We start from the raw sequence: 14,449 nt of genomic DNA on the forward strand, positions 1-14,449 counted from the left end.
AACATAAGTTTTTATTTACATAATATATGTGTATTGTGTATATTTATTATGTATATATAACCATATACACATACAGTATATATTTTGAAAATATTTACACATTTATATATTCATATTCTTATATTTTATATTATATATAAATATATTTAATATATAACCATAACATATTTTTCTTAAAACTATACATGCATGTGTTTGTATTTATATATACATAATAAATATACACAGTACACACACATATATTATGTAAACAAAAACTTTTATTTTGGATGCGATTAATCGCGATTAATCATTTGACAACACTAATTCTAAGTCAAGGTTTTCGTAGCAGGTTTCATGAAAATTTGTTAAAATGAGTCCATAAAAAGCTGACTTGTGTTCATTTACTCTGTTTCACAGGCTTTCAGCATTTTCTCAGTAATAAGAGGTGTTTATCAGCAGTTGTCTTACTAACTAAACACACACTTAAAGGCCTCCCTGCAGTTTTCCGCCAAAAGGGGTTTAACATTCGAAAGTGAATAATTTAGCATTGTAACATGTTGTGAAAAATAAAATTATTGTAATGATCTAATATTCATTTTCTAAAATACAATTGTATTACAATAACATACTGTATATCTGTCTTCATTTTTTTTAATAATTAGTAAAATTATTAAATTATATAATTTAATTAAATTTTATATTAATTATAAAATGTTATTACTATTGTCACTTAAGTGGTCTCTTTGCTCTTTTAGTATGGATGTTTCTACAACAGCATAAGACATTTGTGACCCTGGAGCACAAAACCAGTCTTAAGTGTCAATTTTTCGAAATTGAGATTTATATATAACAACTGAAAGCTGAATATATAAGCTTTCCATTTATGTATTTTGGTTTGTTAGGATAGCACAATATTTGACCGAGATACAACTATTTGAAAATCTGGAATCTGAGGGTGCAAAAAAATAAAAATATTGAGAAAATCATCTTTAAAGTTGTCCAAATGAAGTTCTTAGCAATGCATATTACTAATCAAAAATTAAGTTCTGATATATTTACGGTAGGAAACTTACAAAATATCTTAATGGAACATGATCTTTACTTTATATCCTAATGATTTTTAGCATAAAAGAAAAATCAATAATTTTGACCCATACAATGTATTTTTAGCTATTGCTACAAATATACCCCAGCGACTTAAGACTGGTTTTGTGCTCCAGGGACACATTTTCTTATGAGATGTGAGAAATGCTTATCATATTGCAGTTCAAATTGTAATCACAATATATGCCAAAATAATCACAATATATTTTATGACCAAATTGTGCCCTATACTTTAAATAAATAATAATTTAAATAATCAATTATATAATTATACATGATAAAACACTTGTTGTCATTTGACCATTAACCAGCATCAGAGAACCATAAACATAAACTTTCATTACATTTAAAAATAAGAAATTTTTAATGGAAATATGTATGTGGTTTGTGTAAATTAACATTCAAACATTTTATATAAAATATATCCTTAAAAGCTTTTATAGACTTAGACTTAATATATATATATATATATGTGTGTGTGCGCGCGTGCGCGTGCGTGTGTGTGTGTGTAAAACATGTATCGAGCCAAGTGTTTTGTTTTGATTTGATAAGACTCACCTATTCTGAAATCTGAGGTGATCTTGGACATTTCCTTCATCAGACTAGTCCCTAGGTTCTTGACGTTCTCCAAGTCATCCTTCATGGAGTAGGACAGGTCCATCAGATAGTACAGGTCTATGGGATAGTCTTCAGCCCTCTTGAACTTCAGTTTGATATTCTGAGGTTCACCTACAGGAATAACACAAACAAATCCATTAGTATTCCCAAAATGACTCGCACAGATCAATAAAAGCCAACAAGGACTTCAGATTGTGAGCTTGCACCGGATCTGAGGTTGAGGCTGAGTTTCTGAGGCTGGATCTGTGTAATGTCCTCGGGTTGGAGTTTCTCTGCTCCTTTCTTGCGGTTGGTCACGGCTTTGTTCTTGAGGATCCTTTGGCTCCCGTGAGGGTTCTCGATCTTGGCGGCGGCGCAGCCTCTCTTTCTGAGCGACTCCAGCTCATCACAGCGCGCCGACGTCGGCTCGCCCTGCTTCAGAAACTCCTGCTGGACAGTAGATATAACAGCTGTTACTGCTTGTGAATTAAGCATGTCAGATTACATGAAGATGTTGATGAAGCAGTGAATAACACCGATCCATTGTAAAAACGATAATATAAAAATTATATAAAAAAAATTCTATCAATTAACAATCTGATCTTTAAGTTGTAGTTCTTTAAAAAAATGTATTTAATTGCTACTTTTGTCATGTTTCTTGTTTCCTTTAACATCTGTTTGTGGTGAACTACCTTGGTTTCTTTTTTATTACTGTAATATTGTGAAATATTATTGCTATTTCAAACAGCTGTTTTCTAAGTGAATATCTATTAAACTGTAATATATTTCTGTGATCAAAGCTGTATTTTCAGCATCATTACTCCAGTCTTCAGTGTCACATGATCTTCAGAAATCATTCTAATATGCTGATTTACTGCTCAAGAAACAGTTCTGATTATTATCAATGTTGAAAACAGTTGAGCTGCACAATAGTTTTGTGGAAACTTGTCCTTGCTGAATAAAATGATGAATGTCTTTTTAAAAAAGTGAATGGTTGTGTACATTTCTCGTAGAAAGCAATAAAGAAATGAAGTGCATCCTATAAAATTAAAAGCCATGAACTGTCAGAAATGGGGGTTTTTTTGCAAAAAATTACAGGAACAATTTTTGCACATTTTTTTTTTCTGAGAATGTCTAAAAAGACAACATTTTAGAAAATAATATCATCTTAAGAGTTAATTAATCTAAAGAAATAACTGTGTTATGACAACTTGATATTTAAAATTCAGTCATGGAATACACTTAAAACTGTAAAATGAATTTAGTTATTTATTAACATAGTTAACAAGACAATATTAATATTATCCTCTCTGTACCCTGGTACCTGCAGTACTAATTTGCAGGATTATTATAGTTAACTAAAACTGCAATTAAAATGAAAACCATGAACAACAATTTCCGTTACTTGAAATAAAATTAACGTTAACTTAAAAAAAATAAAATACAAAAAAAACAGTTTTGTTTCCATGCAGAAGCAGTTGGAATGAGGTTTCCTAGCATTAATGCATGACAGCATTCATCCGTCATTATTACTGTTTCCTGGCAAATCTGCCATACCTATTAATATCTGATGTCTTAGTTTGAGTCATTTTGTTTGGCATTATGTCTGTTTGGTTCTGTAGCACCGGCAGGTTACTTAATATTAACCTCCTGTTTAGTGAAATGTTGTATAAAAACAATATCAGACTTATAATCATGTATCAGTGCAGCTCTGATTAGTCAGCATGAATGTGAATGTAATTCTGCATTGATATATTGTGTCAGTAAATGTGTTTGAAGGGTTAAAGAACAGAATAACCGTGGTGTTTGAATGCTACTCACTGTATCAGTGCACCATCCACATTTAGCCCCCACTTGTATGCACTCGCCACAGGATAAAGCGTTGGCTTTGATGCACTCGTTGCCCTCTGCAGAACAGAAGAGACGGAGAGCATTTCACATCTACAGCTTCGATTCATTTCCATCACTCCGGCTCGCTGTAATTGGAGCCAGAGATGACTACTCTATGTTTTCCATTAAGGATAATGCTCCGACCGCGCTGGGTGGAGTGTGCTCTGAGTAATGACATCAGTATTTAACCGCTCGCTCTGGAGAGAGAACGATTAGTTATCCTCACAGAAACCCAGCGCTTATTAATTCTGAAGCAGTCGGACAGAGTTACAGTACACTGGACAGAAATACACTGAATTAGCATTAGAAACAACAGTGATCTGAGAGTTCATCACATTACCTTGCTGTGCGCTGCTGCAACAAATGATCCCTAATAATGTTATGAAAAGTAGCTTCAGGTCCATCTACAACAAAAAGACAACAATTATAAGCATGGATTCACTTTCAAAACAAGCAGTAGGCTAACAGTATAAACTGTAATATATAAATATATGATTTAACATGACTGAATGAACCTGAAATCATTGGACTATGACAAAACATTACATGATTTTTTTGGACATGGTATAATGGTAATGCCTTGTTTCCTTTCTTTCTTTCATTTTTTTTGTTTGTTTTTTTGTTTCTGCATGCTAATACTATGGTATTTTTGAAATATCTTTCACTACTATATGAATAGCATACATGACTATTACAATCAATAATGATTGGGTAACTTAACTTAATGCTTTTGAAGATTGTTGTTGATGTAAATTACATACATGTCACCTGAGGACTGCTTCCCTATTTTTGTTTGCTGTTATTTTGCAGGTTTTCTTACATCACTACAGGGTTTCCCAGTGGTACTAGAGCAGGAACGCATATGCGCTTTAATTCTATTAACAAACTAAAAGACATAGAATGAAATGTGTATATGCACTACATGTTAGCGTGCTTATTTTGCTCAAGTGCATGATCTATTTAAGTCCACATGTCATACTAACAAGAAACTACACTTCTAGCCATGGTTTGAGAGCTGTAGTTCAACCACACAACTTTGCGATGGTTTTTTTTTTTTCAAATGTTCTTGGAACTTTGTATTCAGGAAATACTAAATCATTGAACTATGTTGGTAACAATATAACCTGCGACCATAGTTGTCTAACTATGCTTTTGGAAAACACAAGTCTGTGTTTTCTACTTTTGGTTCAGTGTTAATCAGTCAAGCCCCTCTTGTTCCTCATTTTCTCCCTCATTTGTCTTGTGTATTTATACTGCTAGTTTTGTTCAGTTCTTTGTTGTCTGTTCTCATCATAGTACATTTACCAACTCTCCTTGTCTTCGCAACCTCACTAGCTATGTTTCCAATCAAATTGCGAATTTAACTTAACAGTATGCACAAAATTGGAATATGGCATACAAATAAAGCACTGTTTCCATCCAGCGAGACAAAGAGAACAAAATAGTCACTTACTGATCAATTGGCGCCAAATATCACTAAGAAAAAGGTATTTTGCTGCAGTAGGAGAAGTTACTGTGGGTCTTTTTTCATAGAAAATGAATTACTTGCGCCTCAGAGCATGCAATAAATGCAGTCATGTTTTATCTTGCTTTCAGTCATGTTATGTCGTCCCACTGCGTAAAGTCACATTACTTTTTTAATGTGCATTGAGGAATTTATTCAGTAAATGTGTTTCCATCTAGTTCATGTTCATGTTTTCTCATTGGATAAAAAAATCACCCAACTCAGTTGAGCACATGCGTTTTTTATGTGCATTTTTAGAATTTATGCACATCTTAAGTGTTTCCATTCGGCCTTTTTTTATGCCATATTCCAAAATGCGCATAAAAATTGGTTTTACTGCTCATGTTTTCAGAGTGATGACCTTGAGTTCACTGGAGGTCATAAACCTTCATCACCCAACCGAGCTCATCTATTCTCAGCTCCTGCAAGAGGAACCGCTGGGCTAATTTAAATACCGCCTCTCAGATGCCATTCCTGGGTAAGAGCAACCATCATTCACTGCTCAGACCGTTTCCTAGTGGCTCTTTCCCTGCCAGAAATAGTGCGACTCCTTTAGGCAAAGGGTGTTACTCGAGCGGACAAACAATATCTTTAAAAACTCAACTCAATAGAATACTAGAGAAGTACACTGTAAAAATGAATGAATGAATGAACGAACAAGTATTAGGAAAAATACAGACCAGCTGTAGAATAAAAATTTTGTTATTTTCTATTTATTTTATTATATATTTTAAATATTTGTCATTGTGGCGTATGTGTTTATAAATAAATAAATAAATAAATAAATAAAGTATTAGGAAAAATACAGACCATGTGTAGAATAAATACTTTATTATTTTTTATTTATTTTATTATATTTTTTTAATATTTGTCATTGCGACGTGTGTTTTTAACCACGTGTATTCTGTCCAAGGATATTATGTCATTATTGTATTCTGATTACACAATGACTTGAAATGGGGTTATTTTAATCTATAATGATTTTGAAAAATTCAAGTTCAAAAATTCAGCTACAATGTCTCTGTAGTTCCGGTAAGAGTGATCTCTCAGTAGATTCAGAGCACTTTAGCCTGCTGAAAGCATAAATGGCTGTTGTCTGTCCTGCCAGGTAAAGCATTATTGATTAGTGTGTCCCATGAGACCGTGTGTTGTGTCTGGTTAATAAATGATCCTCTGTTTGGCTCCACATGTTAGTGAGGGGCTCAAAAGCACTTTGGATGCAGCGACGTCTTCAGTACAATGAAATCTATTGAAAAGTATATTAGAGCGGCTAACATTATCATGTGCAAAAATAAGTTTCCTCATATTGAAGTTGAGGGCTTGACAAATGTTTTCTTTCCTGTACTGACACATCCTAAAAAAACAGGACATTAAATAATGAATTAAAAACTTCCTGGAGAGGAAGAGGAAAAAAATCTGAACCATGGTTTAATGACTCAATTCGTTCACTCCGACAAATATGCAGGAGATATGAACGGAAATGGCTCAAGGATAAACTGCAGATTTCCTATGATCTTTTAAGGTACTCTCTCTCTAATTTCCAGAAAGCTGTGAAGTCAGCAAAATCTAAGTATCTGTCTGAAATTATTAATAACAACTCCCATTGCCCAATAACTATTTTTTCCACAATCGATTATGTCCTTAACCCAGCAGTAGATGTTTTTATTGATGCGTCTGAAACACTGTGTGAACACTTTTTGTGGAGAAGGTAGATAGGTTGAGACCTCAAATTTCGCAATCTGTCTCTGATATCATCGAGAGACCATGGAGCTCTGCAACATGGTCTAATTTTCAACCTGTTACTATTTCTGCCTGTAAAGATGCCATCGAGCATTTGAGACCCACTAGGTGTCCTTATGATGTTATGCCAGCTCGCTTTTTAAAGCAGGTTGTACACATTGTTGGTTCTGATGTGTTAAATTTAGTTAATCTGAGTCTGAGTACTGGAATAGTTCCAGATGGTCTGAAATGTGCCTTAATAACGCCAATAAAAAAAAAAAAGCCAAATTCAGACACATCGATATTTTCTAACTTCAGACCTGTTTCCAATTTACCTTTTATCTTCAAAATTTTGGAGAAAGTTGTTCTAGTTCAGCTACAAGTCTTTTTGAGATCTAACCAAATCTATGAAACGTTTCAATCTGGTTTCAGGAAATTACATAGTACAGAAACAGCTCTCTTAAAAGTTTATAATGATATTTTAATGTCAACAGATGCTGGAAATGCTGTAGCTTTGATCTTACTAGACCTAAGCTCAGCTTTTGATTTGGTTGATCACAATTTATTACTTTCTCGTTTAAAAAACTGTGTTGGTCTGAGAGATACTGTTTTAAATTGGTTCCAGAGCTTCTTAACGAACCGAAAAGTCTCTGTACGTACAGGACAATATACTTCTTCCAGTGCTCCTCTGACTTGTGGTGTCCCTCAGGGCTCCATTCTTGCCCCAACTTTATTCATGATCTATATGCTGCCGCTGGGTTCTATTTTCAAGAAATATGGTATTTCTTTTCACTTATATGCTGATGATACACAATTGTATCTTTCTTTTAAACCTGGGGATAAAAATGCATTAGCAAAGTTGTGTGTATGTATTGAGGAACTTAAATCATGGCTTATGAGTAACTTCTTGACACTTAATGAAGGTAAAACCGAGGTGATTCTGTTTGGACCTAGTGATGCCCTATCTTTTAATTCTTATAATCTCGATATTGGTTATTTTGCCCAGTGGATTACTCCTTGTGTAAGGAACCTGGGTGTCTTATTTGATTCCAGTCTAAAGTTTGATAAACAGATAAACAGTGTGGTTAGGTCATGCTTTTTTCATCTTCGACGTTTGGCTAAAGTTAAAACTCTCCTTTCAACACAGACATTCGAAAAAACAATTCGTGCATTTGTAACATCTAGATTAGACTATTGCAACTCGCTGTACTATGGGATAAATCAGTCCTCCATGGAGTGACTGCAATTGGTTCAAAATGCAGCAGCCAGGCTATTGACTGGCACGTGCAAATTTCAGCACATTACTCCCACTCTGACCACATTACAGTGGCTACCTGTTAAACTTAAGGTGGAATACAAAAATTTAACATTGGTTTTTAAAGCACTTCATAATCTCCCACCAACTTACCTCACTGAGTTGTTGCAAACACACAAATCAGTGAGACCACTCAGATCCAGATTTTTAGGAACTTTATCAATTCCTAGGTCCAGATTAAAACACTGTGACGATCGAGCCTTTGTAATTGTTGGTTCTGTACTCTGGAACAATCTTCCGGTTGCCATCCGAACAACTTCTTCTCTATCTATTTTTAAAGTTATGCTTAAATCTCATCTCCTTGATCGATTTGCGGCAAGTCAATGAAGTGTTTTTGTATTTATCTACTGGGATCAGTATTATTAGTTTATAACTTAGTTTTGCTGTCTTGTTGTTTACTTTGCTATGTAAAGCACTTTGGGTCAATAAGTTGTGTTTAAATGTGCTATATAAATAAAATAAGAAAGAAAGAAAGAAAGAAAGAACATACCAACCCTTGTGAAAAAGAAGTGTATATTCACTTGTAGTGTACTTCATATCTCAAATATATTTACAAAAAAGTGTACTTACAATTAACATAATATTAAATTAAATGAAACAAAAGGCGACTTACTTCCAGAGATACTTTTATGACTATGCCCTTTAGTATTTTTTAACAAATACTGTATAAATGTTGAATTTAGTACATTTTAAATCTTTAGTTTAATCTTATTCATGCACTTAATTTGATGTGCTGACATGTTACACATTTAAAGTACTTGTTATAATTCTAACTGTAGTGTGTTATTTCAGATTACATTTTAAAGTTAATACATTTCAAGTGTACTAAATTACTTCATAATTACAAATGTGTAATTACAAATATATTCTAAACTGACATACATGACCATTTTTAATAGAGATTACATTAAAGTATATTTTAGTTTACACTGAAACAAATTGCTAGTAAATTACATTACTTTTAACACGAAATTTTGTGTGTAGAAAAACCATACTCCAATATTCTGTTTTGTTTACAACTTTGATTTTTTTTTTTTAATACAGTGGATAAATATATACTAAACAATAAATATAAGCACTCTGAAGTTCATGCATTTGCATTTAATATAATTTTTCCTTTTTTATTTAACATGCAATGTTCCAGGCAATTGTATGTCTGAAACTTTACATTCAGTTTGCACTTAAATATTTCCCTTTAAGCTTAAGTTAAGTTAAAGGGGTCATATGATGCTGCTAAAAAGAACATTATTTTGTGTATTTGGTGTAATGAAATGTGTTTATGGGGTTTAAAGTAAAAAAACCACATTATTTTCCACATACTGTACATTATTGTTTCTCCTCTATGCCCCGCCTTAGAGCTGACCCTCCCCCCACAATAAGTGCTCTTTTTAAAAGTATGTACTTCTTTTTCACAAGTGAAAGTGTTAATCTCTTTTTGAACAAATCTCTGTGTCCTCCAGTTCATTAATTTTGTCAGGTTTTAGGACTATTATACTAGCATATAAATGTTCTCAAAGCTAACACACATTGTTTTTAGCATTACAAAATTTCTCCCCCAAAAGCTTTATGAAATGTAAAATAAACAGCTAAAAATTTTACTGTTTGCAATAGTTCAACGTACAAAACCATAGTAAAAATGCACAAACCTAGTGAAGCATTAAAACATTCTGGCACCCAGCACGGTCTACAAATACTATATCATTATCCAAAAGTGTTGACAGACGCTCATAACGTGATACCGGCTTGATGTAAGACATGTCTGATGCCACTACCTTTGAATTACACATTACATTAATGGCAGTTCCAAAGAAATCACAAATATAACTAGTGCTGGAAACAAAAACACCCAAGTTCGTCCAGGGTGAGGCTGAAATGCCTTTTACTTCCCTGCTGAATGTAATGCATGTGGTTTCCATTAAAGTCAATAGGCAGAGATGAGGTGGCTTAGAGGAATTCCTCCCTTTAAACGCTAAAGCGAGCCACTGTGTGAACTGCGGCAGCCCAGATTAAATCACAAGTAACTTGGTACCACCTCTGAAAGTTGTTAGGCTGTGAGTCTGTTGTATAGTAAACTAACTCTTGTGTAATTCAGTGTGAGTTAATAAGTGTGTCTGTGTGTGTGTTAAAAAACGGTTCCTCTCAGTGTGCAGTTTATACACAGTGTGCAGACAGCATGTCGCGCAGAGAGACCAGATTAGACCGCGTGTCTCTGAGAGTTGAGCTCTGTGAGGTCACACGAAAAGCTTCCCGTTACACTGACTACAAGGGTACGTTTACATGACAACGATGTGCTAAAAACGGAAAGGTTTTTCCTTTGCATTTTGAAAAGTTTTGCATGCAGATGGGATCCCTGTTCAGAAACACTACGCAAGCACATAATATGCACACGTATGATGTCACAGTTTTCACAAATTCACGTTGTTATAGTTTACAAAGAGATTATAACCATATCTTTTATAAAAACTTGCACATTTAAACCCATTTTCAAAATGCGTTGCAGGCCCCCAAAACACTGTTGTCATGTAAATGAACAGCCAAAACGCATAAAATTTAGTTCAAAATTGTGTGTAAAGACCCCCTATATGACAAAAATTCTAGTATTTTTTTTTAACACAAAACATGCCTTAAAAGGCATTTCATACTTTAAAAAAATAAAACAAATAAAATGAAATAAATAAATTTCAATAAACAGCAGGTTCCCATTGTGACAACTAGCCCCAGGGTGTCCTTTAATACAAATATAAAGTGTGCATAAGCCTTATTCTGTTCTTCTTTTTTTGTGTGACTAATTTAGTGGCAAAGAGTCAGTTAAGTCAACACTTATTTTTCATTCATTCAGCCCAAGTTAGTTTAATATTATTTATACACTATTGTAGTTTTTACTTACATTATGATGTAGGTTTTATTTGTATATTTTTAGTTTTCATTTTAATGTTTTGTGATTTTGTCATGTGCTTTTGTCATTTTTATTAGTTTTAATTCTTCTTAAATATTACTATTTTGGTTTAATTTATTTTTATTTAAGTTTTAATTGTTAATTTAACTTACTTTTTTAAGTTAATTTACTTTAAAAAAAATTAGCTTAAGTTTTTAATTTAATATTTATACTTTATTTCAGCTTTATTTTAATGAACACAAATGTTTTAACAGTTTTAGCGTTAGGTAACAATTATAACCCTGATCCAGTCAAGAAAAACACATTTTGAGTCCTAATTAAGAGTGCGAACATAAACCAACTTGTAAAACACCATTTAGGTGTCAAACTAAAATAAATAAATAACATGGTCATTACTCTGTTTCTGTTCAATGAGGTTTCACAGCTGGACTCAGGAATGCTGGGGGGAGGCTAAACAGAGACCATCATGGGAATGATATTGCTATCTACACAATGCTCTGGTAAAAACTGTGTGGTCCAAGACATGGATAGTGTCACAACAAGACTCTGTTGCTGAAAGTCTGTTCTTTTTGACCAGAAGTCAACTTTCTTCTGATCCTACTGTAATTTTCTTTGGCTTATGAAGATAACACAAAGATAAATGCAAATGTAAATAATAATAAAAAAAAAAACACTCAAGAGCGACAAAAAAGGAGCAAAGAGAAAAACAGGAAAGGGCAGCTGTTCTCTCCAGGACACTGAAATCCCACCTCCAGTCCAGAACAAAACTTCAAACCCCTCAACCGCTGCATGGAAAGCAGAAACCCCTCTTTCTTCTCTGATCTCTTCCCTGTCTTTTCCATTCTGGACTGGGAAAGAGGGATCAGAACTAATGCCCACGAATGCCCCATTCAACCTCTGTTCTGAAACGAGGGCCAAACACAACCATGAGATAATGTCCCTTTAAAACGGGGGAGCGTGTAATGAGCTCCAGGTTTAACAATCCGCCTGCAGCGCTGAAGAAAGTCTCTTGACTGCTTCTGTTGCTCATTTAAAGATTCATTTTTGGTCTTCTCAAGCACTTGGAAATCTCAAAATGCTTCGCAATTTTGGCTCCACAAATGGCAGCCACGACGCTGAGCTCCACAATTCTTCTGATGTTTTTGTTTGTTCTGTATTTTGTCATTCTTCTTCTATAGGTTTTGACAGAGACGAACTCCTTAACATTAAGCAACACATCCCAGACAATATTTTTCCGGTTTTTGATTTCAGGACTGCTGAGAGGATTATCGGTGCCCCGCTGCCCAGCCTCCAAGATCTTTGCATCTCCAGAGTGAGGAAAAGGGCTAAGAAAATCACCTTGGACCCCTCACACCCAGCCCAACTGACATATTTATACACAGAATCCAAAATTTGTACACTTGTAAACTGCACACTTTGTAAATAACATATCTGCACACTTATAGCATATCTGTACATTTATTTAAACAACTAAATTTTTTCCTATACTTCTATTCAGTATATAGTACATTATTAAATTTTGTTTTTTCTTATATTGGTGTTATATTCCATCCCTACTGTGTTATTCCTATGTATGTCTGCACTATGTCTGTATTTTCTTCTGCACTGGAAGCTCCTGTCGTCAAGTCAAATTCCTTGTGTGTGTGTAAACATACTTGGTAATAAAGTTCTTCTGATTCCGATTCTAAAGATTTGTAATATATTTTATAAATTGTTACTGTTTTACTATACTACTGTTTTTCTACAGTATGCAAGTGGAATCAAACTCATGCAGGCTCTTCCCTTGTTAAAGAAATACACTTTAGCATCTTTAAAAAAAAAAAAATAATAATTATATATATATATATTCCAAACTGTCCAAACTGAATGTAATGTTTTTAGACCTTTAAATGCATGTTAATTGCAAGTAAAATGAATATTTATCATAGATTAAATGTATATTAAATGCAATTACCTTAACTTTGGAGTGCTTTTTGTCCCATTTAAATATATTTTTTTGTAATTTTATTACTTTTATTAATCTGGAAATATGGTTATATTGTAATACAGTATGGGTAATACTTTACTTTGCATTGTCCTTGTAATACATTACATGTACTTACTATAGCAATAACAGTAAAATGTGAATAATTACATGCAATTACCCTAAACTAAACCCTAATCCTAACCCTATAGTAAGAACATGTTGTTAATTAATACAGCGGGTAAAATAAGTATTGAACACATCACAATTTTTCTCAGTAAATATATTTCTAAAGGTGCTGTTGACATGAAATTTTCACCAGATGTCGGTAACAATCCAAGTAATCCATACATACAAAGAAAGCAAAACAAATAAGTTCAGAAATTAAGTTATGTGTAATAAAGTAGAATGACACAAGGAAAAAGTATTGAACGCATGAAAAAAGGGAGGTGCAAAAAGGCATTGAAAGCCAAGACACCAGCAGAAATCTATCAGTAATTAGAAAGCAATTCCTCCGGACGCATGCATGAGCGCCGCGATGCAACAGCTGGCCTAACAAATATCTGAAATGGAGCAAAGGTACCCAGACTCTATTTGAATCATTTTTGGAGATTTTAACAAATCAAATCTCTCCCGTGAACTGCCAAAATACAAGCAGTCCCACCAGAGACAGTAATATATTGGATCACTGCTACACCACAGTAAAAGATGCATATTACTCTGTCCCACGGGCAGCTTTGGTGCTCTCTGATCACTGCCTGGTTCATCTTATACCAACATTTCTATACTTCTGAATGTTCCAGTGAGCACTGTTGGGGCCATAATCCGGAAGTGGAAAGAACATAATTTCACCATAAACCGGCCACGACCAGGTGCTCCTCGCAAGATTTCTGACAGAGCAGTGAAAAATATTATCAGAAGAGTTTTCTAAGAGCCAAGGATTACTTGTGGTGAGCTTCAGAGAAAGACCTGGAATTAGCAGGTACAATTGTTTCAATAATAAGTACAATAAGTAATGCACTCAACCGCCGTGGCCTGTATTCCCACCAGAGACAGTAATATATTGGATCACTGCTACACCACAGTAAAAGATGCATATTACTCTGTCCCACGAGCAGCTTAGGGGCTCTCTGATCACTGTTTGGTTAATCTTATACCGACCTACAGGTCCCCACCAGGAAATTCTCATCATTCAATGATGATAAACCATGGTTTACTGGGAAACTCAAACATCTTTGTCACGCCAAAGAGGATGCTTAAAGGGGTCCTATTATGCTTTTTCACTTTTAAAATTTGAGTCAGTGTGTAGTGTGTATGTTTGGGCATAAAAAAGATCTAGAAAGTTACAAATCTCAAAGTCCACTCCAAAGGGAGATATTTCATTTTTAAAAAAATCCCTTTTCAAGAACTACAACGAACAGCTCGTTTGGACTACAGCGTTTGTTATCTGGGCTTTGTGATATCACAAAGCGGCTCATT

The 14,449-nt window shown here is 34.1% G+C and overlaps 1 protein-coding gene across 1 annotated transcript in view; it reads right to left on the minus strand.

Moving 5' to 3' along the window:
• LOC107713907 (integrin beta-1-like) overlaps positions 1 to 14,449 on the minus strand; it is a 39,046-nt gene that overhangs the window by 13,878 nt on the left and 10,719 nt on the right. The window contains exons 2-5 of the mRNA XM_016519559.1: positions 3,914 to 3,977; positions 3,505 to 3,590; positions 1,911 to 2,130; positions 1,645 to 1,815 (exon numbers count right to left, since the gene is read on the minus strand). Of these exons, the coding sequence (XP_016375045.1) occupies positions 1,645 to 1,815; positions 1,911 to 2,130; positions 3,505 to 3,590; positions 3,914 to 3,977 (541 nt within the window). The remainder of the gene's footprint in view (positions 1 to 1,644; positions 1,816 to 1,910; positions 2,131 to 3,504; positions 3,591 to 3,913; positions 3,978 to 14,449) is intronic.

The sequence above is a fragment of the Sinocyclocheilus rhinocerous genome, unplaced genomic scaffold, assembly GCF_001515625.1.
Source record: "Sinocyclocheilus rhinocerous isolate Xijiao unplaced genomic scaffold, SAMN03320098_v1.1 scaffold642, whole genome shotgun sequence".
Classification (NCBI taxonomy): Eukaryota; Metazoa; Chordata; class Actinopteri; order Cypriniformes; family Cyprinidae; genus Sinocyclocheilus; species Sinocyclocheilus rhinocerous.